The sequence below is a fragment of the Sporothrix brasiliensis genome (genome assembly GCF_000820605.1).
Source record: "Sporothrix brasiliensis 5110 chromosome Unknown Cont15, whole genome shotgun sequence".
Classification (NCBI taxonomy): domain Eukaryota; kingdom Fungi; phylum Ascomycota; class Sordariomycetes; order Ophiostomatales; family Ophiostomataceae; genus Sporothrix; species Sporothrix brasiliensis.
Genome location: NW_024467134.1, coordinates 2,011,107 through 2,037,134, shown reverse-complemented (window position 1 = coordinate 2,037,134; position 26,028 = coordinate 2,011,107). Strand labels below are relative to the sequence as shown.

The window sequence follows — 26,028 nt, the reverse complement described above, 5'->3', positions numbered from 1 at the left end:
TTCGTGTGAACTGGGCCAAAGCCGCGTCGCGCATTGCGAGTGGCCGGCAGAGGCCAGACAAGAAAACCAGCAAAGAAAAGAAGGTTATTCGGAATTGGGACGGATTGCATACTGACAACGACTGGGTACTTACAGGCCTTGGCTGGACAGCCACCAATGCTGCTGTCAGGGTCGGCCAGATGGAGGCCATGCAAAGGGGGAGGCCGGGGACAGGTATTTCATGTTTTGTGTTTTGTGTTTTGTGTTTTGTGTTTTGCATTTTTGTGTTTTCGTGCAGAAGGCCTAATAAGCAGCCCAAGTTGTAAATGCGTGTGGGCTGCAGATGCCGTAAGAGAGGCTCAATCATGTTGTCGTGTTGACACACGATGCCATGGCGCGACGGCAGACGTGATGGTGGGGATTTCCTTTGCAAGATGCCTCTGGAAGTAAGTCGATTGGTAGATTGGGGCGCATCGACCAGGATCCTGGGACACAGGCTCGACAGGGGACGTTCTTAGGGAAGCAGCAGGGAAGACAGAGGCGCAAAAGAGGGCCGCCGTTTTTGCGCGTTTCACATACTCCAGGGGCAGGAGACATGAGCCTCATGTCGCCCAATTAGGAAAGACGGCCCCGTCACTAATACCACCAAGACCACGTCTTCACACAAAACCACGAGACAGGCAAGGGCCACTGGGTCTAGGCCTCGATAGCGGGATTGAATATACTGGTTCTCGTAGAGTTGTTGCACCACTTCACGCATCGTTCTTGCTCGTTATGCCATTTCCCACTGTCAGAGCCCCTCCTCTCCTTCTATTTTCTGTTCTTTTCTGTGGAGTCAACAAGCATGTGAGATGCGTTGAGGCAGGAGCGAAGGGTTTCAACTGCTGCTCTGAGCAGGTCGCCCTCAACACTGCCCCGTTCCTTTTCCCCCCTTTCTCACCATCAACATCGACTTCTGGGTCCTTCTTTCAGACAACACAAACTCAATCTGCGACCAATTCTCATACCGACACCCTTGCTTCCATTCATTTTGCCCACCATTCGGCCACTTCTGTTGCACCTTGATTCACAGATTACTGTTTGTTTGCCAGTCAGGTGGGTGGCCACGGAGAATGGTGGCCAGCGATCGACCATTGACCGCCCTCACCAAAAGATCAGCTATATTGTTCAGTTCTGTTTGGCCGCTGCTCTCATGTCCCTCGCCCTGTCTTGCTACCTGTCTCGTCCGGCCCCCCAACTCCTGGTGGCTTTGCTCGTCCTCCTAGCTCAGATCATTCATGCCGTCCTGTCATACCTCACATCAGGCCACAGGCGTTCTTGTTTTCTGGCCGAGCGACGAGCCTATCCGCGCGTCGATCCGGCCTCGACAACCGCTCTCATCTAGTACCTTTCCGTCTCTCTGCCTGCTTTGTGCCAGCATTTCCGCGCGCCTTTTCGTTTGGTTCCAAAGAGGCGCAGGTGTCCGATCATCCTGACATTGGACGAGGATCGACCCAGCAAGACCAGGTACGGATGGGTATGCACCTAATGATCTGCTCCCAGGGCATCTGTGTACAAGCACACGCCAATCTTCCAAAACCTGTCTGTCATGGGCCAAGGACACTCCATGTGCGTCTTTACGTCGTTCCCTGGACTGTATCTAACCGAGCAGTAAGAGAGGCAAACGTTTGGCCGCCAAAAAAAATAAAAAGGAATACCCACATCAGCAACAGGTTACGGAGTACGAAGTACGCCGTATTCTGTACTCTCACCCCCTTTTTGTCGCACACCTGCGTCGTCTTGTCGACACCAGGTGGTTATTTGGCCCTTGTTATTGTCAGTGGTGTTCGCACCCCACCACATGGGCCGTGCTGAGCCTCTTCATTGTCAAACAGTTTGAAAACCAGGTCAATGTTTGTCCTCAGGCACGCTGGCTTCTGGTGGTCCAATCGGAGCGTGTCAAGGTCTACCTTGTTTTAAGTCACTCGCTCATATATTCATCCACTCCACGAGACAGCTTACCGTCAGGACAACAACTCGCCAAAAGCTAGCCAGAAACGGATCTCTTTCCGCGACACTAGCAATGACGCCTCCCTCTCTATTTGCTCTTCTCGTCATTGATGGTTTCCAACACGACCAGACATCCCGCTGCCAGCGTTGCCTTTCTCCGCCAATGTCTACGTGAACGGCCTCATCCTGCCGCTGTCTGTTCTCCTTTGTGGGCATGGAACATTTCGGGATACCACTTAATAGCGTCGACTCTTTTGATGTCTTAAGTCCGACTCCTAAAATATTATCTAAGAAGGGCTACGGAACAGTGTTTTACGCCTCTCTTACTTCGCTTCTGGGCAGCCCTTGTTGACCTCCGTAAACAACCCCTCTTGCGGACAATATGTACATACCTTCGACACCAAACTCAAGCTCAACGGCAACATGTGCGTCGGCATGACGGCGTCTGCCGAGTTGACGGAAGACGACAAAAGTTGCGCGGATAGTGGCAGTGATTTTCGCAGATCATAGTTGGTCAATAAGATCCACCGCGGTTTATGCCTCTGCTGCCCTCCTCCCCCCTTCTTTCTTTTTTTTTCTTTCTTCGTCTCGGAAATGATCAGCGTGTTAACGGATGCAAACGAACCTCCTTCCTGCCATTTGCTGGTTCAACAGGTGGCTCAACTCTTTATGTGTCCATGCACGCAAGGGTAGCAGGTTGGTACCTGGATCGTGAACAGGGATCTGGGACGGGTGGATACGCTGGGACGGCCTTGACCCAGGGGTTTGTGTCCCAGATGTACCCCCAGCATATCCCAGACAGGAGAGGCTTCGCCTAAGCTGGACCAGGGCGGCTAGCATGGCGTCCAAGTTAACACCGCCTTCCGCTTGCACAAGGATGCGTGTAAGAGAAGAGGGCTGCATCAACGACACCAACGACATTCATATCGTCGACATGGTGCCAAGATATCCAACTTCAAATACTCCTCGATCTCTCCCTCTTGTCTTCAGTTTCTTTCTTCTCTTTTCCTCGTCATTCTCTTCACACTCTTTCTTCACTTTCCGCACCTTGTCCAGTCTTCGACTCTCTTTTTTTGTCACTTTCACTTCTATTTCAAAGCTTCTAGCTAAGCTATTCCATTCTCTTCTGCAAGACAGTTTTCTTCCAAACAAAACAACCTTACAACCCTTTTCTCTCATTTTGAGCTTGGTATCAAACTTTTTCGACTACTCTCTTCTATTCGTGGAATTGACTTTCACTCTTTTTTTTTTTTCAAAGCCAAAGATACCCTTGTACAGAAACCTTTCTCTTCTTGCCAGCTGGACATTTATCGCTCTCCACACATCACCAACACCATCCAGGAAAACACTTCAGTCTCGTTTTATTTACATCGTCAATATGCAGCTCACCAACGCCCTCCTTGTCGGCCTCTACGCCTTGGCCGCCTCAGCCCACTATGTGCCCAACCTCAAGAGCCACAACATTGTCTTTGCCCGTGGTGACAAGCACCACGGTGGTGGCAAGAATGGCGGCGGCAAGATCGTCAGCAACAGCACTACCAACGCCGTGTCTTCAGTCGTGTCTTCGGTCGTGTCTTCGGTCGTTTCGTCAGCCGCCTCTGGGGCTGTTTCTTCTTCCTCGGTCTTGCCAATCTCGTCGTCTGCCCCCCCTCCCGTCAACAACGCTGCTTCCAGCTCGGTTGCTGCTGTGAACGCGTCCAGCGTTGCCAACTTTGCCAACACCACATCCTCTGCTGCTCTCACCTCGACGTCTGCCGCGGCTGCAGCGTCCGGCGGACTGACCACTCTGACGGTCCAAACCACCAACGTCGTCACCGTCATTTCGTGCGCCGCCACCATAACCAACTGCCCTGCCGCCACGAACACGGCGGCCCTGTCTTCGCTGCCTGCCGAGGCCCTAACTACAGTCCTCGTGACGAACACGGTCGTGCTCACTACCACCGTGTGCCCCATCACTGCTGTCGGCTCCATCTCCTCGAGCGTTATCAGCGCTTTCAGCACTGGTGCCATCACTGGCTCCACTCTGACTTCGTCGGTTGTTGCCACTGACGCCGCTTCATCGTTCACCACCACCAAGACTCAGGTTGTGACCTCCACCGTCACGTCCGAGATAGTCGTTACGACGCAGAAGGTTGTGACTGTGACACTTGGCAGCGGTAACGACCACGGCCACGGAAACGGTGGCGCAGGCACCCGCGTCGTCACCAGCACCATTACGTCGACCTTCACCTCGACCATGACTACCGAGGTTGTCCAGACCACCACGGTTGTCAGCTCTGGTTCCAGCTCTGGTTCAGGCTCCAGCTCTGGCTCTAGCAGCAGCTCTTCCAGCTCGAGCTCGTCCGGCTCTAGCTCTGATTCTAGCTCCGGTTCTAGCTCTGGCAGCTCCTCTAGCTCCAGCTCGTCGTCCTCCTCGGGCTCGTCGTCTGGATCGTCCTCGGGCTCGTCTTCGGGCTCATCTTCGGGCTCGTCTTCGGGATCTTCGTCCGGCTCCTCCGGTTCTTCAGGCTCGGGCATCGATTCTCAGGGGCAGTGCTCAATCATTGCCACGGTCACTGTGACCCAGGCTCCTACTACTGTCTACGTGACCGTGACCGGCGCTGCCGGCAACAACAACGCTGCCGCCACCACAACTGCGGCTGCTGGTTCGGGCAGCTCCTCCAGCTCGAGTTCGTCCGGCTCGAGTTCGTCCGGCTCTAGCTCTGGCAGCTCCTCTAGCTCCTCAGGCTCGTCCTCGTCTTCTGGTAGCGACAGCTCCAGCAACAATGCCAGCGACGGGTCTAGCGACGACGAGTGTTCGGCTGACTCGGTCGTCTCGTCCACCATCACCGTGGCTGCCACCACTGCTGCTAGCTCGGCTGCCATCACTGCTGCGCCCTCGGCCAGCGAGTCGGAGTGCTCTGCAGATGTTGTTGTCACCCTGACCTCCACTGTGTCTGTATAAACGGTTTTCGTCGTTCCTGTTTCTTTCTGGCCGCTGTTGCTTGTGACGAGCGAACAACTGCGCCTCGTCTTTTGATTCGAACGAACGCCTTATGATTCTGATTTTTTCTATTTTCTTTGGATTTCGTTTTAACATTCCATGTGTACCATATTCTCTTCAACCTCTTTTTCTTCTCTTGTACAAACCAATCCTTCATGGTGGGGCCACCATTTCATGTGGTCACAATTCTCAAAACAAAAACGTATGGTACATACACAAACCAGTTAACAAAACCCCACACGCTGGTGTCAAGGCCACAGTCTTTGACGAGCATGCATTCTCTTCAAACCTTTGTATAAATACAATTATTGAGCAGTTTACCTATGTGCATGCTTTGTGAATTGGTTTTTTTAATTTAATTTATTTTTATTTATTTTTCAAAGAAAAAACACTTCTTTTATTTTATTTTTATTTTTTTCCATCTATATCAATGTCCCATTATCGACCCTTCGCGTATGTTAAAGACATGCCTACGATGTCTTTTATTCTTCCTGACATCGCCATTCACTAACATGAGATGTCCGCGACACAAAGTGGCCAATCCCCACTTGACCAAATTGAAGGTAAACGAAATATCATTATTGACCATTTTTTTACAGTTATGCATTTTTTATTTTTGATCACTGACACGCATCTTCTCTTTCTTTCTCTCTTCTCTCACTATGCTACCCTTCGCTCCGGGCTTTTTTAAGACACAGCAAACGGGCACATAGTGCCTTTATTCACGTCAACGGCTGCCATGAAAACCTTTCTGTTACCGACCCAAAAGCTTTCGACTTTGTCATATAATGTTTACAATTTCACCTCCTCCATGCTCCCGGAGGTCTGTGTTTCTTTGACAAGTTCCTACACAGATCTTTTCACCTTTTACCTTGTTCCCTCTTTGCTGGACGGTCTTTTGGCCTTTCACATCATCAATCTTTGCTTATCGTTGTTTCTGAACGAATGCTCACGAGGATGGTTGCGAGCAAAGCATACGGCAGGTTTAAAGAATGGGCTTTATCTGTGATGGCGCCCTTACGCCGCTTCCGTTCCTGGTTGCGGGTGGTCTGCATTCTCATTGCCAATCTTCTTGTCACCGTCATTGCCAAGGTGTTTTATGGCTTCTGCGGTCCATCCCTCACTACCGTTGGGCTCACGGATACGAAGTCGAGGCCAACGACAATTATGACATGCGAAGCTACCCACGAATCGAAGGCTTTTGTACAAACCACCAACAGCATCGACATCCCCAAATATAGCGGTGTCTGGGACTGGATGCGTCCAGCAGAACCATCAACGGACGGACAAGGCCGAGCCAACTACGGTGACTTGTGGTGTGAAGAGCCGGCCATCTTCTCTCTCGATGAAGAATTGGACCAAGACCCAAGAAAAGATGAGGCCGAAACGATCCAAGAAGAGACTGCCGGCGAGAAACGCAAGACGGTCATGACATATCGTAGCGGCGGCTACGGCGATGGGGGAAACAAGGACAAGTTTACGTGCAAAACACTGAATATGGCCAAGACAATGCAGCTTCGAAACACGCTACGACAACGAGCGGCGTTTGCGCAGGTGCTGAAGCAGTGCGGTCTGCGCACACAGCGGATCTTGTTCACGCACAGCACGGGATCTTTGCTTTTGACCACACCCAGCAAGTTGCGACATGAGATTTGCCTTTTCATGGACGACGAAGACATCAAAGAGGACATCGAAGAGGATATTGAATGTGCCGCAGCCGGAAGTGTGGACAAAGAGGATGGGAAGATGGATGATGGCCCTCTTGTCGACACCAGTGTCTCAGAGACGATTCTCACGGCAGCCTCGCCCCCACCGTCGCGTCCTATGAATATTGGCATGTCTGAAAACACGATCCTCAGGCCAGATCAAGGACAAGCATGCAAGATTCTCCAACTCGTTGATACAGCACGCACTACGAATCTCGGCGGCGGCGAGCTGTCATGTTTTACGTTGTCTCGCATGGACATTATGGCCTGGGGCAGGATTGACCCGTACTTTTCCACTGCCCCCATAGAATCTGACTTCGGTTCTGAAGCGGACATCATGCAGATGGACCACATCGACAATGAGTTTGACACGGGCATATCCGGCATCGGTAATACTACGTACGATTACAACGACCACGTAAGTGACACTAGTGTTTATATGGAAGACATTTTGGCCGAGACGGATCTTTCCATTCATATTGATACGATGATGTGTGATGGCGATGACGAGAACGACGATGACGACGACGATGACAACAGTTCGGTCTTTATCACTCGCTTTCCCCCGCCCGATGCATTGATGTCGTATGGACGGGGCTACAACGTCGACGACGAATCCGACACCATGAGCGATACGAGCGACGATTCGTTGTTTTCGGACCTTTCCGACTCGTTCTCCCTGTTGCGGCTCGACATCGATATAGAGATCGTGGACGTCCCTACACCATCGCCGCCAATTCTCTCCAAAGCCTCGCGCGTGACCAAAGTGCGTGCACGGACGGGTGGATGGTGGAACCGAGATGCTTGCAAGACTCGTCGACAGCGGGCGCAGCACGGTACGGAACACAGGGGTCTGCTGAGAGCATTCAAGTCCAAGTTGTTGGCGGAGACGAGCAAACCGTCCATGAAGGACGCGCTTTTCAGGGTGGAGACCAGAAGCACATCTGCAAATAAGAAAAGTCCGAGGAGGATGACGGGCCTCGCTTCGACAATGAGGATGCTGTCGCCAAGAAAGATTAAACTTCCGAAAACGATGGAGAGGGCGCTGGTAGGCTTGACCATGGGACAAGGCCCTGCAGCGTCCATCGACAATGAAGTCAGTGACACAGTGATGGGCGTGGTCCATGAAAGCCATCTAGGATATGGACGCACTTTGTATGAGCACGACGTAACAGCGGCACGATCGGATGCATTTTGAGGATACGACAGCAAGGGCACACTGCTGGGCCTTATTTTCAAAGATATGTGCAGCCTGTCAGGTATATTTTGAATTGTTTCAAAATACTTTGTATTCGTATCTCGTAGAGGAGAGAGCCTATGTAGCTGCTACGCTTATCCTGCCCTCCCCGTGTGTATCCCGTTTGTGAAACCCATTTTCCGATGCTGTGTGTCCGGTCCCAGTCCATCGTTGTTACCCGAGATATATGCCCTTAACTCCAAGTATAGAAATAATCACAATTACAGAAACTCAAAAAAGAGACAGGAAAAAACCAACAACATGGACGGCTGGCGGGCAGCAGAGGCCGTCGTCGGGATGCCCTTCTTCTACGGCCGATTGCGAAGCTTCGTCCATCCGCTCGTGCCCGTGTTGCGTGGACGGTCCGACGGTGTCCGGCCGCTATTACCGCGCGGGCTCTGGTTCTCAAGATCGAGATTCGCCAGCGTCTCGTCCAGCGCCGACGACATCACGGTCGCCACGCTCTCGACGCCAAACAGCCGCTGCTCGGGCACGCGACTGCCGACGACGACGGCACTGGGGCTTCCCGCACTGGCGCCGCCGGCCTTCTTCGAGGGTGGCGTACCGCCGCGTGCTGTACTCTTGCCGCCCCGGCCGTTGCCGTTGCCGTTGCCGTTGCCGTTCCCATTCCCGTTCGGTGGCGGCGACAGTACAACGCGGTTCAGCACACCGTCTTCCATGTTGATGTGGTCCTCGTCCTCAACGGCCCAGGCATCGTCTTCGAGCACCTCCCAGTCGGGCATCATGCTCTCGCTGCTCAGCTTGGCCTTGAGCCGGTCGGCCAGCCGGTTGGGCCCCAGCAGCTTGAATGTCTGGACCGTGTCGTCGCCCAAAAACGTGTGCGTCGTGCCGTGTGCGTAGCGGCCCATGGATGGCACGGGGGCTTTGTCCGCGGCGCCGGCGGCGCCAGAATTGTTGCTGGCGCCGTTGCTCGTCGCCTTGGATGGCGTGGGTGACGGTGCCGCCGGCGTCACCGACGGTCCCGTCCCGGCCGTCGAAAAGATGCGTCCTGCCGGGTTGTTCAGCAGCTGATTGCCAATCAGCAGGTAGTACAGGTTGCGGCCGATGCTAAAGGTGTCGTCAAACGATGTGCGGTCGCCGATCGACACGCCCTGTGAGCAGCACGCCCACGCAATGTTGTAGGCCAGCAGCGCAATGCCCTCCAAAAACATGGCATGGCCCTGGCTGTCTTCCTTGGACAGCAGCGGGAGCGCCTTGTCGAGGTAGAGCGGGCGGGCACGGGGGATGCGCTGGAAGAGGTCGCGGTTGCTACGGGGCTTGGTGGACGCCGCTGCCGCCGCTGCAGCGGCGGCTGCTGCGGTGACGGTGTTTGACGACGGGCTTGCCGAGCCCGGAAAGGGCACTTCGCCGTGTGAGTATGACGAAGCGAGTGAGAAGATGGTCGGACGGGGATAGTCCCGATGGGGGAGGGTGATCTCGGCCGGCAGCCGTATGGAGAGATAGTGGCAGGCAAGCACCAGGATGTGGGTGATGTGGGCGAGGCTTGTTGATATGACTTCGGCGGGGAGATCTATATTTGTTAGCTGCATGCGACAAAGTGCAAGGGAGGGGGGGGGGGGGGGCACGAATATGCACGTGGAGGCTTACTGTTCATGTTGTACGGGTCCACGACCTCGAAGCCGCCAATCTCGTAGCGCATGGCGCTGCCCTTCTTGACCCGCCGCAGGCCGTACAGCTTCGACGCCTCCATGCAGAGGAAGCCGCGGGTGGCTGCCATGGCCTCGTAGCTCTGGTTCCACTTGAAGCGCGTCATTGCAATCGACCGCTCGACGTCCGCCTGCACCCGCGCTCGCCGAGCCGCCGTGCCGTTGGATGCCGCCGCGAGGTCCGACCGGCGCTGTTTCAGCTGGTCTCGCCGCCGGTCCAGCTCTGCGCGTGTGTCCTCCATCTCCCGCCGCAGCCTGGCAGCTCGTGCAGCCGTCTCGCGGGCACGGTCGAGGGCATCCTGCTGCTCGGCCGCCCATGTCTCGGCCTGCACGTTCGGTGATGGCTGGTGTTCGCCCGTCGATGGTGAACCGCTGGACGGCTCGCCGAGCGCCTTGTTCACTTGCGCCTCGAGCTGTTCGTTGTGTATCAAGGCGACAGTGTGGGCAATCCGTGGCTCGTACAGCTGGTTGCGGGCGTCGACGACGCAGAGGAACGGGAGCCGCTGGGGGTGATAGTGCCGCCCGCAGATGTCGCAGTTCATTGTATGATTGAGGATGTGGGATGGAAGAGGATGGAGTATCGAAAGGAAGAACAGGGAAAAGAGACAAAAAAAAAAGAAAGAAGAAAAACAAGAAAAAGTCGATCAAGGGACGCCGATGGCAGTTCCGCCGCGGGTTGGTCGCAAACGTCGCCGGTCGCAAAGCATATCCAATCGAAACGGTCACCGGGCTGTGTATGGTGAATCCATGGACTGTGTTTCGTTGCCGGTGGATCGAGGATCGTGGTCTGTGGTCTGTGGTCTGTGGTTGGATGGAAAGTGTGTGCGACTGGTCGGTGGACAAAATATATTGGTTGCACGGAATACTTCCTGCTTCCTAATCGCCAAAGGTACTTGTAGTTTCTGTTGGTTGTGTGGTTTTGGGAAGGCGCTCGCTGTGTGGGACGTTCTTGCTTATTTTGCGGTCACGTCACGGCGAGTCACAGGCGTCTTTATCAGATGATGGGCAGGCGCTATCGAGCCAATCATAGGCACCTGCCCGCCGTGTGGGTTAGGCAGGAGGCACACAAGGCGGCGCGGCGCCTGCCTGCGTTTGGGCCAACTGCGTTCCGCTCTTGCCCCACTGTGCGTCTGGGGTTCTTGCCTTGTCTAAAGTGCCAGGGCGCGGTCATCTGACAGCGCGTTTCCCTCCACTTTCGACAGAATCGAGTTTTGCGATCGACTTGGGAAGGCTCGGGCAGCAATGCGACCGGCCAAGCACCGTCCAATCGCACCTTCCACTGAAACGTTGCCAACTCATTGTGCTCCTTCTTCTTCGGCTCTTGCTTTGAACGATTATATCATCGGACGTTCGTCCCATCTGTACTTTTCCTATATTTAGGGCCAAACCTCTCTTTTTGTCAAGGCGGCGTTCTGGCTTGCCGATCCCCTGTACGGCGCGGTTACTAATTTTTTGTCAGCCTCGCGCTGGTGTGCTTTTGGAGCTCCATTCGCTGTAACGCGCCATATTCGCTTGGTTCTATTGTGCGTGTACTTTTGCTTCTGAACATGTCTCCCGGATCGCCCTCACTCGCACCTCATCATTCTCCCACCCGAAAATCATCTGATGAGCTGTCCTTATTCCCTGTTCCCACGCGATCAAACGACGGGCCACCGTTGAGGATTCATCGGAAACAGAACAGCGGCACCAACGAGTTTCACGGGACAAGCTTGATGGCTATACCCGAGCCGGAGCCTGAGCATGAGACGGCCGACTTCACGGCCTCATTCATCGCGGACGAGATGGATGTCGACAACGGCACTACGCCGGTGAACGAAGCGGCCGCTGCCCAACAGCAGCAGCAGCAGCAGCAGCAGCAGCAGCAGCAGCAGCAGCAGCAGCAGCAGCAGCAGCAGCAGCAGCAGCAGCAGCAGCAGCAGCAGCAGCAGCAGCAGCAGCAGCCGGCTCTCGAAGCGCCACAGCCGACACAGCCGTCTCAGCTCCGGGCAGTACGGTCACCCGTGCGGACACCCGAGCTGCAGACGACTCTGCCTCAGCGGCAGGCTCCGAACGGGACTGGCCAGAGCTATCAGCAGCCACCGCAGCCACCGCAGCCACCGCAACTGCCGCAACCGAAACAGATGCAGCGCGGCGCCAGCCAGGCACGCGAGTCGTCGCCGGGCACGCCGGGCCACATCCCGCCGTTTGACTGGGAAGAGTTTGAAGCGCGCTATGAGCACGCGCTGGCGGAGATGAACGGCGAGGAGAAGGAGCTGCTGGAGGAGTTTGGCCGTCTGGTGAATGTGTGTGCTCTCACTCATGCATTGAATATCGCACGTCAAACTGTCGCTGACATATTTCTAGTACTTTAACGTCTGGGCCTCCGCTGCCACTGCCCACGACGATGAGCGTGCAGTGAAGAGGTAAGTGCATTGTGCCCAGGACCTTGTCTCTCTCACATACACTGTTATCCTTTCTTGATACTGACATTGATAGACTACAAACTAGGGAACGCTACGTCAAGATTGCTGAGCAGAGCCTTGGCCAGAGAAAACAGCACTGTGAGTACCGATCACGCTTCATACGACTGGCCTCCACGTCTTAGCTAATCATTCCCAGTAACGGAGGTCGTTCGTGCGTTCCAAAGCGCCTTGGCTCTGCTGAGCCAGACGTAACGACCGGCATAATATTGTGTCTCTGCTGTGCTCTTTCGCTTAACAGAGACATTGCTTGGGAACTGCATGGCGGGTCTGTTTTGTTGCTTTGGTGGATTTCCCCTCACGATGTTATGAATGTTTATGATACAAAACGAACAGTTATAAATCCGATTTCCTCACGTAAACTGCTGTCCAGTCAGTCCAATCACTTTAACTGTAAGATATAAGACGTACTGCTGGGATGATTGTGAAGGTAGAGAAGTGTAGGCGCATTGAGGCCAACAGTGTTGGCGGGCACGTGACCGCGTGATAGCTACAAAACTGCTTCAGCAACGTGCCTAATTTGGTCGCGTTTTCTTCCTTGTCCTCGTTCCCATCCAACGCCAGCAACTGCAACGATGGCAGCACTTGCGGCTATCCGCGTGCCGCAAATTTCACATGTATGTCTGTCTGGTCTTCCTAACTTCATCATCTTCCGGTTTACTGACCTCCTTCTCTACAGGAAGAGCTCTTCGCATTCCACGAATCGCACTTCTCGCATCTCTCGACGGCCGACTTTGGAGCCAGGTTTACCAGTTTGCCCGAGCCGGCGAGCGAGGAACCGCAGGACGATGGCATCGAAGCACAGGAGGTAGCGCTTCGAGCTGGGACAGAGGTGGTTGACGGCGACGAGTACGACCCCGAGACCTCTTTCGTCCTGCACTTTACACACGCGGACTTTGCAGCCAACTACGAAGATGGCGAGATTCTCAACGACGGAACCGAAAACGGAATAGAAAGCGAAAAGGAACAAGGCAAGACGCGCAAGAAACGGCGACGGAAGAAGAACAACACGGGCAATAGCAACGCGCGGCGCCATCTTGGCCACGGCGGCAACAGCGACAACGGCGAACCCAAACACCAAAAGCCGGATCTGCGCAAACGCACTTGGGACGTCGTCGACACCGGCCTTGGCAGTCTTGACTATGACGGCGCCGAGCGCGGAGGCGATGCGATGCAGTCTGCGCCGCAACGGCGTCGTGTGCAGTATGGCGATGACTGTAAGTGATTTTTAACTGCCATTTTGTCCTCTTGTTTTGGCGTCCCCTTCGGCAGCTTCTACCTGCTTCATTGCATGATGAGAACCAATATCGTATCGTCATCCTTAGGCGGAAATCCTTTTTCTCTGCTGTCAGATGGGACTGGGATGGCCTGAAGGCTGTTCTTTTATGGACGCCGATGTCCATGGCTCCCTTTGGCATCGGGGAAAACGACCAAGGAACATGTCGAGATAAATAATCTTCTCTCTGACAAACAGTCGAACGCAGAAGGAGCTTAGGGGCTTGGGCAGGAAAGCCAATGACGTTTTGGTTCATGTACAAAGCTAACACAGGCTTCAGGATCTACGGAGACCAGTTTCTTTTGTCTGATACCCATCTTTTTGATTAATGATTTATGACTGATGACCGTTGATCGCGTGAGACGCGCCTGGCTATTGCATGGCCAACAATCGCAATCAGCACTCATATAAACCCGAATAGACTTGAATTCGCTTGATCTTGAGCTTCGTCACAATATAACAAAACAGAAAACCAAAACGTGATTGTTGTGACGATGTCAATGTCCTGGCAAATATACCGATAGATGCATATTGTGGTACAATATTGATTTATGCAATGCTAGGCTAGGCGATATTCGCTTATCCGCCTGCGCAGCCTTTCCCCTCACCAAACTAGGCTGGGCGCTGGCCCACCGACCTTCCCTTGGTGACACCAACCGCCCGTAATTTTTCGACCAAAACTTCACCTCTGCTGCCCCTCTAGGTCAACACGCACTTTGCTGGCCGTCCACCCTCTCTCGCCATTTCGCCCACCACCGCCCTGCCGCCCTCGTTTTGCGACCGACCAGTGTCCTGGACAGATCAATTCCGCCGGCAGCTCACCGCCATTCGTATTTTATCTCCAGCATCGCTCAAAACACGCATATCCAAAGGAAAACGTGAGAGCTTTAGGAAGTTTCCGACTGACGACGACGACGACGACGACGACGACGACGAAAAGGACGCGCTGCGGATATATATATTTATATATATATCACAAATCTGGTTCTCCTGGAGCAAAAACACGATTGTGTTGACCTTTGCGACAAAAGACGGCAGCACAAAGCACGCCACCGCCTCGTATGCGTCGGAAAATACCAAAGGGCGCAGAGCACACGAGACACAACTGATTCGCATATATCCATATATCCGCCTATCTACACCACATATTCGCATATAGTGCACAGCGCAGACGTTGGCAGGCTCAGTACGCGACACCAAAACGCCCAAAAAAGCGCAAGACGCTCAACGATCTCGACACGTCAAGCTTCGGAACTGGCCGCTCAAGCCCAGCCGACCGAGGAGGACGTTCGCCAAGGACTCGACAACGCGCTGCAACATTGTATTGCCAGCCCTGGGGCCCAGTTGTCTGCCGAGCTCGAGGCCCACGGCGACGAGACGTTCAGTATGGCGCGGGTCTACGCCGACGTCAACCAGAACATGCCACGGGCATACTGGGACTATGACAGCGTTAACATCAGTGAGCAGCCGCGCTGAGCAGCCCCATTTGCCGGGAAGGAAGAGACATCGAGAGAACAGCAAGACTAACCACGGCAGGCTGGGGTGTCCTGGAAAACTACGAGGTGGTTCGCAAAATCGGTACGTTGGGTTGGGAAGCAGCGCAAAGAACACACGCGGGCCGACAGAGCACACAGCTAACAGCACAGGCCGGGGAAAGTACTCTGAAGTCTTCGAGGGCGTTAACGTCGTCAACTATCAGAAGTGTGTGATCAAGGTGCTGAAGCCCGTAAAGAAGAAGAAGATCAAGCGCGAGATCAAGATTCTGCAGAACCTGTCGGGCGGCCCCAATATCGTGGCGCTGCTGGACGTGGTGCGCGACTCGCAGAGCAAAACGCCGTCCCTCATCTTCGAGTACATCAACAACACCGACTTCCGGTCGCTGTACCCCAAGTTCGCCGACATTGACGTGCGCTTCTACATCCTGGAGCTGCTCAAGGCTCTTGACTACTGCCACAGCAAGGGCATCATGCATCGCGATGTGAAGCCTCATAACGTTATGATTGATCATGAGAACCGCAAGGTGAGTTGTTTCGTTTCGAGGGGGGTCGGTGTGCTGCAGGGGGTGGTGCATGCACATTCGGCAGTACAAATGCCCTGCTGACACTAACACCGAGTAGCTCCGCCTGATCGACTGGGGCTTGGCCGAGTTCTACCACCCCGGCACCGAGTACAACGTGCGCGTGGCGTCACGCTACTTCAAGGGCCCCGAGCTGCTGGTTGATTTCCAGGAGTACGACTACAGCCTAGACATGTGGAGCCTGGGCGCCATGTTTGCCTCAATGATCTTCCGCAAAGAGCCCTTCTTCCACGGCAACTCCAACTCGGACCAGCTGGTGAAGATTGCCAAGGTGCTGGGCACCGACGACCTGTTTGATTATCTCGACAAGTACGAGATCGAGCTCGACACCCAGTACGACGACATTCTGGGCCGCTTCCAGAAGAAGCCGTGGCACAGCTTTGTCAACTCGGACAACCAGCGCTTTGTGACCAGCGAGGCCATCGACTTTCTTGACAAGCTTCTGCGATACGACCATGCGGTAGGTCGACTCGTCCAGTTTCTTTTTTTTTTTTTCATTTTTTTTTTTTCAGAGAGAGGGAGAGACATCTTACAGTCCCTAACACTCCCAGGACCGCCTTACGGCGCAAGAGGCCATGGCACACCCGTACTTTGACCCTGTGCGGGAACCAGACACGAGAGAGCGTCTGATGGCCAACCCACCCACCAATGGCACTCCCGCATAGGCTACGGACTACATGTCTTGACACGAAGTCATACACGCAACCTTGTCCAAAATACAAAACAAACCAGGCTACACGAAATTCAACAAGAAGAAATGCACCACACTCGCAAATGGAGACGGGTTCTGCAGCAGTTTTACGGAGCAAAAAGGAGCGGCCCATTTTTCGATAACAATACCACACGTCGAATTCATCATGGCGAGAAATCTCCAGTGAATGATTGTATTTCGTCCGCTCGTCTCTTTACCGTCCCCTACCCATTCCTGTACGCGTCAGCGCTTGTTTTGTCTCATGGCAGGACTATCTCCAGATACCCATTACGCCATCGCGCCATCACGCCATTATTGTCACCTTTTCGCTCTTCACACATCTCCTAATTGCTGTCCTTGTCGCTACTCCCTTTTCGTTCGATCCATACATTGTTTTGTCATTGTTTTTGTCACTGCTTCGTCATCCTTTTTGTAACGCTTTGTTCTTTGGTTTTCGGTCATCGGTACTGTTTCCCTTCTCTCTGGCTATATAGGCGTACTCGAGCGGCGTTTGCTTGCACTCAGTAGAGTAGTCAATGAAAAATATAAAAAATGAGATAACATTTTATTCAAACAAGGCTCTACGGAGTTCAATATGCAGCTATCTATGTACACCGGAAACAGAACTCGCGCTCGCAGCGGAACCCGTCCTTGCCGCACCGCCGTAGCGTACCTCCGGGCGTCCGGATCGGTGACCCGCCAGGACTCGAGACGGCGCTGCCCGGCCCGGCCGTCCCTGCCTGATGTTGCCGACGAGCCAGCGGTGACAGTGCCAGTAGTCGGCTCGCAGTCGGCGTGAGCCGGATGGCTGCTCCTGCTTTCTTCGTATGGCTTCGGTGCCGGCTCGGCGTCGTCACGTGTCGCCGCGACGAGGGTGTCGGCTGCTTACGGTTGGTCGTCGGCGTTGTTTGCACAGAGGAGCCGCGCGATGCAGGCAAGGACGACACCGGCTGCCGTCCGCCATTCTGGGGGACAAACGGCCGCGGCGAGGCTTCGGCAGTTGCGTCGACTTCAGCCTCGTCGGCCGAGCCGTCCGACACCAGCGAAATGATGCCGCTGCTGTCGAGGCTCTGGCTGTCGGGAATCTCGCGCGAGCGGGGACGGCCGCGGCCGCGGTGCGGGTGCGTTTTGGGTTGGGCCGACGAGGCTGATTTTTGAGACGACTTGAGAGACGATGCCTTGCTGGATTTCTGCGACGACGGCATTCGGGGCGAGTCCTCGGTTTGCCGACGGCGCTTTCGTTTCCGTGGGGGCTCGCCGGATTCTGCTCCTGGCGGCGGCGACGATGCGGCGGCGTTCACTTCAACCTTGTCTTCGAAACCGGGCCTAGGATCGGGATCGGGATCGGGATCGGGCTCAGACTCGGGCGTGTACTCACTTGCCGACTCAGGTTCATCGTCAATCTCTACCGGAGCAGCAACTTCAGCAGCTGTATCGACGTCCTCTGCCCTTGCGGCTGCTATTGGAGCAGTGGTCGAAGCGGCAGCAAAATCTGCCGATGGCTGTACGCCCGTTTCCATGATGATGATGGACAGTGACTGTGCGTCTCGTCTGTGTGCTGCGTCGAGATGGGCTGTCTCAGCCACTTCAGTTGTGTTGTCCACGCCCACGCTCACTGCTGCAACAACGCCACCTTTCCTTGACCCCCCAGGCCGTCTCTTTTCCCTGTTCTCAACGTCTGGCGCCTCAAGTGGTGCGTTGTTCTCGCTCTCATCCACTGCAGAAAATTTCTGGATGGGCTTATTTCCGACAATCTGCACTGTCTCCTGAGGTTCAGCAGCAAGACGAGACGGGACAGTAGGTTCCGGCTGCCTCCGTTTCCGCTTCTTTAGACCAAAATCCTCTTCGTCAGAAAAGACGAACGCCGGATCGAGTGTATTCCGCTTAAATGTCTCTTTTGGTTTCGACTCGGTGCTGTTTACAACGGGCGGGTCCTTGGAGACGCCTTTCTCGTGTGGCGGCGTAGGTAGTGTCGGTGATGACGGCCGCTTTGGCTGTTCTGTCTCGCCAAGCCCAGGCGGTACTGGTGACGAGCTCTGCACGTCCGAAAGAGGCGGTTGTGGTGATGTGGAGCCGGGCACCGACGCCCGTTCTGTTGACGTCGCTTGCTGTAGACTGCGCCGACCCCTCTTCCAGGAGCGCTTTGGCGACGCATCTTCTTGGTTTTTTTGCCCTACAGTGGCAGCCGCACCAGACGGCTCCTGTGGTTCATCTGACATGCTCGGCTTGCGTGATGTCCTCTTTTGTCGTTTCCTCGTCGACTGGCCCTCCGTAGCCCTTGCAGACCTTGGAGTGGCACTGCTGGATGACCCCAGCACCGGCTTGGCCGAGTCAAGAATGAGGTCGTCGTCGTCGTCGCCCTCACCGTAGCTTGTCGGCAGCGCCTTTGTAAAGACCGTGCGTTGGGGCGCAGCATATATAGCCCTAGGCGGTGGTGGATGCGGCACATTGGCAAACCTGCCTTCTGGCCCGCCGAATGCCGCGTCCGGAAGGTCGGGCGCGGCCCATGTCGGATCGACCTCGCCCGGCGCTGATCCTTGTGCGGCTGGGCCGTTGCCGCCCATGACCACTGTTCCGCCGGGCCCAAAGCGTGAAGGCAGGAGACTCGCCACCAGACGGGATGACGCCGCCGTTGCAGCAGCGGATAGTTCTGGCGGTCGGTCGGCATGGCCGTTTTTGCTGCTGTCGTCGTCCGAATCATGGCCGCCGCCCTGCGTGGACGGATGCTCCACGGGCAGCGACGCAATGTGGCCATTGTCGACTTCGATTTCGTCGGTGTAAAAGTTGATCTCGTCGCCCGTGTCGCCAAAATCCTGGCTGTATTTTTCAAACAGCAGCTCAAAGGCCGACTTGAGCTTGCGGTCGGCCACCGCCCGGCTCCGGTCCAGCCGGTATTCGGGGTCAACCTTCATGGCGTAGTCTTCTGGGTCCATGGCAATCTCGTCGTCGTCGTCATTGTCATCGGCCTTCTTTGGCTTGCTGCGCATCCTGTTGTTGCCGTTGACGTCGCTGTTGACCTTGGTCTCAGTGGGCGCATCGCGCGGCGGGCGGCCGACTTTGACGCGCTTTGCTGGCGGTTCCATGCTGGCGTCATTGATATGCGTAGTCTTGGATTTATGAGGAACACCCAAACACCTGGATCCGGTGACTTTTCACGGTGCTGCTTTGCCGAAACGCTGCACCTGGCGTTCGCTGACGGCGCGCATCGAAGCTGTTGGATGTATCACTTTAGTGATGTTGTCGCGAATTGTGGATCCCGCGATTGGCAGAACAGCCTCGCGCGGTCACGTGTAGAATCACGTGAAGTTCTTGCTCTTTCTGTCAGCGGGGATCATTGTGGAGCTGTTCTCCAAGCTCAAGTGCACTTGCCACTGATGGCGGCAGCTTGGAGCCTAGATATGGAAGCAGCGCTTCTCGAACCGACTTATTTGCAACACGATTTCGACGCCAACCTCGACCTCGACCACACCTCTGCACTCAACACCACGAGCAACGCCATGCCTCAGAGACCGATGCGCGCATCCGTCCAGCAATAATGTATTGCCAAAAATGCCGAACACCGCTCAAACTCGACAGCTCTCTGGAGGACCTCAACCCGGCGGCGTATGATCTTCTTGTCGGTGAGTTTACCTCTTTATTGTTCGGGTTAGCGATAGCATCAACTCTCTGCGGCGGTTCCTAACATTGCATCCGTCAAGCCACCGCATCTCAGTCTCCACACAGAAAACGACAGCAGATACGGCCCGCCAACGCCCCCGATGCCGACCGACGAGCCCTCTACGACCACGTCTCGAAACATGCTGGACCCTCGTCGTTTAAGCGGTATAGCGGCGGTGGAAGCGGAGGCAGCGCCGAAAGCAGCGGAGGATCGATGCGCGACAGCTCGGCCATGTCGTTCGTGCTTCTGTCGGACTCGACGATTGCGGGCGGCCCAAGCCACGGCGGCAGTGCGGGGCCGGGCGCAGGCTTCGGCGGGACTGCCCCGGCGCGGTATGGCAGCGGCGCATCCGACGAGGACAAGAACAAGAATTTTGGGACGGGGGATGTTGCCGGCGCAGACGATGACGATGCATCCAAGGCGCAGGGCATGGAGCGCATCACCAAGCTGTTTGAGATCATGTCGGCACGGTCCGACGTGGACCACCCGGTCTGTGTCGAATGCACGGAGCTGCTTGTCGAGGGGCTGCAGCAGCGACTGGATGCCGCCTCACGGGAGCGCGACGCCTATGTGTCCTTTTTAAAGACGCAGCAGACGGACGTGCCGACGGCGGACGAGCTGCAGGCGCAGGCCGCGGCGCTGGCCAAGGCCCGGCAGCAAGAGGCCGACGCCATGGCGGAGCTGCTGCAGCTGGAGGCGGAAAAGGGCCAGCTGGACGAGGAGATCCGCGCGCTCGAGCGCGAGGCGCAGGCGCTGGACCGCGACGAAGAGCAGTTTTGGCGCGAGCGCAACGCGTTTGCCTCGAAGCTGACCGACTTCCAAAACGAGCGCGACAGCATCAACGCCAAGTACGACCACGACGCGCGGCTGCTGGAGAGGCTGCAGCGGTCCAACGTGTACAACGACACCTTTTGCATCAGCCACGACGGCACGTTTGCGACCATCAACGGCCTGCGGCTGGGCCGCTTGTCGTCGCGGCCGGTCGACTGGCCCGAGATCAACGCCGCATGGGGCCACGCGCTGCTGCTGCTCGTCACCGTCGCCGACAAGCTCAATTTCCGCTTCGAAAACTACGAGCCGCTGCCGATGGGATCGACGTCGCGGATTGTGCGCTACGAGCCGCTGCCGTCACCCGCATCGAGCCGGCTGGGCGGAGGTGACGCCCGCGGGGGGAGTGGGAGTGGGAGTGGCGGTGGCGGCGCGAGTGGCGGGAGTGGAGGCGGCTTTGGGGCGGCCAGCATCCTGTCGCAGCGGCTGAGCGCACCTCCGCAAGCGCCCAAGAAGCACGTCCTGGAGCTCTACTCATCCGGCGACATGCCTCTCGGCCTGACGTTTATGCACCGGCGCTTCGACAACGCCATGGTGGCGTTTCTGGAGCTGGTCCGGCAGCTGGGCGTGTTTGTGCACCAGCAGACGTCTGCAGCCGGCGCCGGCGAGCGCCAACATCCGCTGAGCCTGCCGTATCGCATCGAGGGCGACAGGATTGGCGACGTGAGCATCAAGCTGGGCATTGCACAGGACGACGGCTGGACGAAGGCGTGCAAGCTGACGCTGACGTGCTGCAAGTTCTTGCTGGCGCATGCGAGCAACGTGAACTCGTCGGGGAGAGGCTAACGAGGGCATTACGACCAAAGCACCAAGACGGTACGAATATGGGTCATGGCGCAAATGGATGGGACGGCTGCGACGTATCACTACGAACTATCACCCTTTTCTGTTTTCGTTTCCTATTTATGATTATTGTCGTTGCGCGGCGTTTCGGCTTGGGATATGAGGTTGTCTTGGTGTCTTCTTTCTTCCGTCTTCTTTCAATCCAATATTTCTTCTTCCTGTGTATGCCTCCTGCTTTCGAGCTCAAGATGGAAACAACTACAACATGGAATGCAAAAAAAACGCATCGACTTTGTAAGGACAGGTGACAAGCGCTTGTCAATGGCATGCATAATATGCAGGTTTCAAGGCTATCGCCAGGAATGGAAGCGATAGGCTATCTTCAGCTGTGTCTTCTCGGCCTTTGCTTTCTCTGAATGTGGGCTGTGACCGTTTCGATTCGTCACGCCGTGGCTTGCAGTTTCACAGTCTGCAGTTGTCTCCCGATCTGTGATGTAACCCACCCTAACAGTGCATTGGGCCCAGCCGTGGACCATACAAAAAGACAGTGAGGTAGATGTGAGTAGACAAATGGTACGTACTCCTCGATTCGACGGAGTCTTTTGTTTTCCTTTCTTGTGACTTGTGACTTGTGACTTGCGACTTGTGTCTTTACTTTCTTTCTTAATAATTTTCCGAATGTACCTTCCGATTGCCTGATCATGGCCAAGGCCCAAAGAAAGACGCCCGATCACCTGCATGGATGCCGATCCTCCACAGGCATCTAACGAAGACAAGAGTACATCACACATCGGCGGCGAGGAGAGTGGATAAAGTGGTGTCCTCGCCGGGTCTTTTTTCATTGTATTCACATCACAGGCCAGTTTCTGCATTAAAAATCAATGTGTCAGAAGGTTCAGACTAACAGCACTGCAGCAGCACCGGAAAAGGGCGGCAGGGCGGGCCAAAGCCAAGTCCGCCAGGGTTATCGAAAGCGCGGCGATGGCACTCGTGAACTGAGACTAAGACGAAATCCAGAGTAATACGTCGTCGAGGTACTTTCCTGATTTGGAGGGGCTCTCATCGGCCGGCGCGCCACGACATAAGAGACGCATAAGGGAAAGACCAAGCTCTAGACTGCTCTTTCTGTCTTTTGGCGCTTTTCTTGACATCACCAACAAGGAAAGAGCAACCCTACATCTGAGACAGGCCGGGGCAAGGAAGAACAACAGCGAGAGAGTGGCAAATACGAAGACTGCCGAATGAAGCAAGCGCTGCCGCGTAGTAATAAGAAGGAGCGGTGCGCAACGAACGATGAACGGTGCAAGAAGCTGTATGCTGGCAAGCATGCTCTTTCTCAATCTGTTCGTCGTTCCCACTTTCTGCTGAAGAGCAACATTAAATAATTCATTGGCTACGGTGCGCCGATGCTGGCACACAGGGCGAAGGTGAATCCACAGCGCCACCGGCCGTGCGAGTCGTGCATAAAGGGTGGGGTGGGTGTGGTCGATGTGCATGTGCCCGTTTTGCAGTTTCAAGACCATCACTCCTTTTTCGCAAGCAGTCTTTTTGCACAGATCAAATAGACGTCAGCATCGGGGCGTTTTCGCATTCGGTTTCAAATCCTTTCGCTCCTGCCCTGTAACATGCGCAATTCGCGTTTGAGATTGCCGCCCGCTGGGGAAGGAAGGACCCCTGGTAGTGAGATTTCGCAATCGAGAGGCACCGAAATAGCCAACGACGATCGGCTCGTTACAGTCGTTCCTGCCCTTGCATCGACGCATATGTGTCTCTGTGTCGCACGGCGGCCGAAAGATGACTGGCTCGCAGCTTCCCTTGCAGAATTGCAGAATTGCAGATCCGCAGACGGCTCGTGAGAACGAACATGGCAAGAACAAAGCGCTTGGCTCCTGCCTCCAAGCTGAATCAGGCTCAAGGCAAGAACCCGCTCTTACATTGGACAATAACAGGAATTTCACACAGGTGCAATCTGGGCGGTTGCTGATTCACGGGACCCGATGGCCCGGCTTGGTGAGCGTTGTGGTGCCGCTGGTTCGTTTTGTTTTGTTTGTCCTCCTGCTGTTGGTCAGTAATGCGCCCCTACACGCAAGGCCAGGCCCCACTGGAACTTCGTCCGACTCGGGCCTGGTGGCTCCACACTTTTTTTCGTTTCGATGATGTGCGGTCAGCAGAAGCCAGGTAGCTTGCAGGTATCTTTCTACCGTATTTCCGTGCAGCCGGTACAGTAAGACCGCTGATTTTCGATCCACTAAACAACCGCAGCGGGAAACAACGATTTACAGGTGTCCGTCAACAGTGGGAAGCTTCCGACGCAGCTGGGGAGGGTCAACGTCATAGAACAATTAGCGGCTTGGGAAAGAGCGACGGAGCTAGCTACCAGAAGCTGTGAGAAACCCGCATCTGCCGGAACGCGCAGGCGCTAGTGGCCCCTAGCAGACAAAGCAAACCAAACAAACAGGCAGGAGCTTGTGGTCGTTGGTTACTTTCGGTGTAATTTTGAGCCTTTGGGTACTTTCTTTTTTTTCTCTTTTTTTTTTCTTTGGGCTCCCGCGCGCACCTGCCTGAGCTGCTGCGCGTGCAAAGCAGATCCTTACCAATTCGTTTTTTGTTGCTGCTTTGCTCACGTCGCCGCTTCGTCGGTCGCTCCTGACGCTTTTGTTTGCGTTTCGCTGCTTCTCGCTTTATCGCTTTTCCTTTTAAATTGCGACGCTGCACCTCCTCTTCTGCCGGGCCCTCTTCCATCAATTCCCCTTCTTTCTTTTCCCTCCCTCTCTTCTTCTCTCTTCCATTTCCCGCACAGCAACATCCCGCCGCCCAGAGCTTTCATTGCTTTGTACATATAACAGAGACATCCCTCCATAATAGGACCTCCACCGTCCGGACGACCAGCATAATAATCTTTGTGTATCCTCGTCACCCCGTCGAGTCCATTCGCAACGACAGCATCAACAAATCGCATTTCCCGCATCGACCGCATCCCACATAAAGGCTCCGTTCGCCATTCTTTGTTTTGCCACAGACGCCTGTCAACAGCAAAACAATTGTGCCAACCTCTCTCTTCTACATCTTCTAAAGCACATCCCGCAATACCAGTCATCATGGCCGCTGCTCAGCTCATTATTCGGGGCGTCCAGCTCCTCTTTGTTGTTATTATCGTTGCCCTCATCGGCAACGTCATCAACAACAACATCAACGGCAACATGTCCGCCATCAACTATGCGCTTTTCGCAACCATCATTGCCTGGCTGGCCTGTCTGCTGGGCCTGGCCGGCGCTTTCGTCTCCATGCTCACGGAGGGCATCTTCCTGTACGCCCTGCTCGCCCTCGATGTTTTGGCCATCGTCTTCACGTTCATTGCCGCCATTGTCATCCCCGCCAAGCTGCACGCCGTCAACTGCGGCGGAGACCTGTCCCCCGAGAATCGCGGCGCCGGTTGGATCGGCTTTGGCAGCTTGGACACCGAGCAGCGCTGCCGCGAGCTGCAGGCCAGCACCGCGTTCCTGTGGTTCCTGTGGGTCGCCCTCATTGCGTCGCTCTTGCTGGGCCTCTTCAACCTCCGCCGCGGCGGTGGCGGTTCGTCGCGCGCCTCCAGCGCACCGCACATGTCGCAAGTGCGCGTGTAAGCGGCCGCGCGCCATGAGCTGGCTTCTTTTGCCGTTCGTTGCATCGTCCTCGACCAGCTCACGTGTCCATGGTATACGTACACGCGACGGCTGAGCCGCGGGTTAGGTCGGAGACGGTGAAAAACAATCACCGCTTTGTCTCGATATCGAGTCTCGTGTGCCACTCGTCCACCTCTGTGGCCATATAATGGCATCCAGCCTCGCTTATGTTTTTTTGGATACGAGATGAGGGACCGATGCACGCGACATTTGGAGGCACAGCAAGCATATGCGTCATCAAAATACAAAATTGCACCAAAATTACACCGACGACAGACGAGGACAGCGCTCGGCTGTGCCAGTTGCCCCGAATTAATGGAAGATGTCGACCGGCGCTCTTGACGAGTTGAGAAAGATGGGAGAGGTGTTGGGGGGGCCAACTGGATAAAAATTCGCAGCTGGGGCTGCTCCTTGTCTTGACACATATTGTTATATATTTTGAACATCTGCATTTTGGTTTTTTTTTTTTTTGGGTTGTATTTTATGGGGTTTCTTGGTTCAGGGCGGTTTTTGGTTTAAACCAGGAAAAGGACGTGATACCTTTTCAGCGCTCCTTTTGTTTATTTTGTCCGTCATCGCCGTGGAGGCCGAGCCTCTGATTGCGTCGCTCATGTCGCACTCAGAACAAGCAACGACGGCGGTACCGATACTTTGTATTTTATATCCTTTGGATAGCCGTTGGATAACTTGTTATGTACACGACAGGTCTTTGTGGGAATTTGCTATGCCTACATGTTGACATCTACCTCCATTAAATCTTGTCATATTGTATTTTTACATTCATTTTGCCACTGTGCGGAAGAGCACCACAGCAACGATGACAAAGTCTTAACACCAACGAACACCATGTACGGCGTCCAATTCTACACACATATCACCCATATCACCCATATGCAGGCACCCGTTTCGTGCAGCCTAGCAAAGCGACATGGCGACACCACATCTTACACGCAAGTGATGGACAGGCACGAGCAACGGGCGAGCCATGCGGCATAGACTATCCACTTTATTTCGGCCGGGACGGAGCGAATGT

General features: G+C 55.0%; 8 protein-coding genes across 8 annotated transcripts; 6 read left to right on the top strand and 2 right to left on the bottom strand.

Annotated features, from left to right (window-relative positions):
- Window positions 1-3,346: 3,346 nt before the first annotated feature.
- SPBR_05871 (uncharacterized protein) lies at window positions 3,347-4,912 on the top strand (the record flags this gene model as incomplete). The annotated part of the gene is made up of 1 exon (XM_040764134.1): window positions 3,347-4,912. One exon carries the CDS (start codon window positions 3,347-3,349, stop codon window positions 4,910-4,912), a length of 1,566 nt encoding a protein of 521 aa, XP_040622333.1.
- A 1,206-nt stretch (window positions 4,913-6,118) lies between these two features.
- Window positions 6,119-7,855, top strand: SPBR_05797 (uncharacterized protein; the record flags this gene model as incomplete). The annotated part of the gene is made up of 1 exon (XM_040764060.1): window positions 6,119-7,855. The coding sequence occupies one exon, from the start codon at window positions 6,119-6,121 to the stop codon at window positions 7,853-7,855; it is 1,737 nt and encodes a 578-aa protein (XP_040622332.1).
- A 347-nt stretch (window positions 7,856-8,202) lies between these two features.
- On the bottom strand, window positions 8,203-10,103 carry SPBR_05744 (uncharacterized protein; the record flags this gene model as incomplete). Its single annotated transcript, XM_040764007.1, has 2 exons — window positions 8,203-9,425; window positions 9,503-10,103. 2 exons carry the CDS (start codon window positions 10,101-10,103, stop codon window positions 8,203-8,205), a joined length of 1,824 nt encoding a protein of 607 aa, XP_040622331.1.
- A 1,170-nt stretch (window positions 10,104-11,273) lies between these two features.
- Window positions 11,274-12,215, top strand: SPBR_06107 (uncharacterized protein; the record flags this gene model as incomplete). Its single annotated transcript, XM_040764369.1, has 4 exons — window positions 11,274-11,843; window positions 11,905-11,963; window positions 12,037-12,101; window positions 12,160-12,215. 4 exons carry the CDS (start codon window positions 11,274-11,276, stop codon window positions 12,213-12,215), a joined length of 750 nt encoding a protein of 249 aa, XP_040622330.1.
- Window positions 12,216-12,595: 380 nt separating this feature from the next.
- On the top strand, window positions 12,596-16,038 carry SPBR_05545 (uncharacterized protein; the record flags this gene model as incomplete). The annotated part of the gene is made up of 7 exons (XM_040763808.1): window positions 12,596-12,637; window positions 12,700-13,237; window positions 14,543-14,755; window positions 14,833-14,874; window positions 14,943-15,316; window positions 15,414-15,833; window positions 15,925-16,038. 7 exons carry the CDS (start codon window positions 12,596-12,598, stop codon window positions 16,036-16,038), a joined length of 1,743 nt encoding a protein of 580 aa, XP_040622329.1.
- Window positions 16,039-16,669: 631 nt separating this feature from the next.
- SPBR_05645 (uncharacterized protein) lies at window positions 16,670-19,147 on the bottom strand (the record flags this gene model as incomplete). Its single annotated transcript, XM_040763908.1, has 1 exon — window positions 16,670-19,147. One exon carries the CDS (start codon window positions 19,145-19,147, stop codon window positions 16,670-16,672), a length of 2,478 nt encoding a protein of 825 aa, XP_040622328.1.
- Window positions 19,148-19,599: 452 nt separating this feature from the next.
- On the top strand, window positions 19,600-21,336 carry SPBR_05796 (beclin 1; the record flags this gene model as incomplete). Its single annotated transcript, XM_040764059.1, has 2 exons — window positions 19,600-19,667; window positions 19,788-21,336. 2 exons carry the CDS (start codon window positions 19,600-19,602, stop codon window positions 21,334-21,336), a joined length of 1,617 nt encoding a protein of 538 aa, XP_040622327.1.
- A 3,095-nt stretch (window positions 21,337-24,431) lies between these two features.
- On the top strand, window positions 24,432-24,956 carry SPBR_06233 (uncharacterized protein; the record flags this gene model as incomplete). Its single annotated transcript, XM_040764495.1, has 1 exon — window positions 24,432-24,956. The coding sequence occupies one exon, from the start codon at window positions 24,432-24,434 to the stop codon at window positions 24,954-24,956; it is 525 nt and encodes a 174-aa protein (XP_040622326.1).
- Between the last annotated feature and the right edge of the window lie 1,072 nt (window positions 24,957-26,028).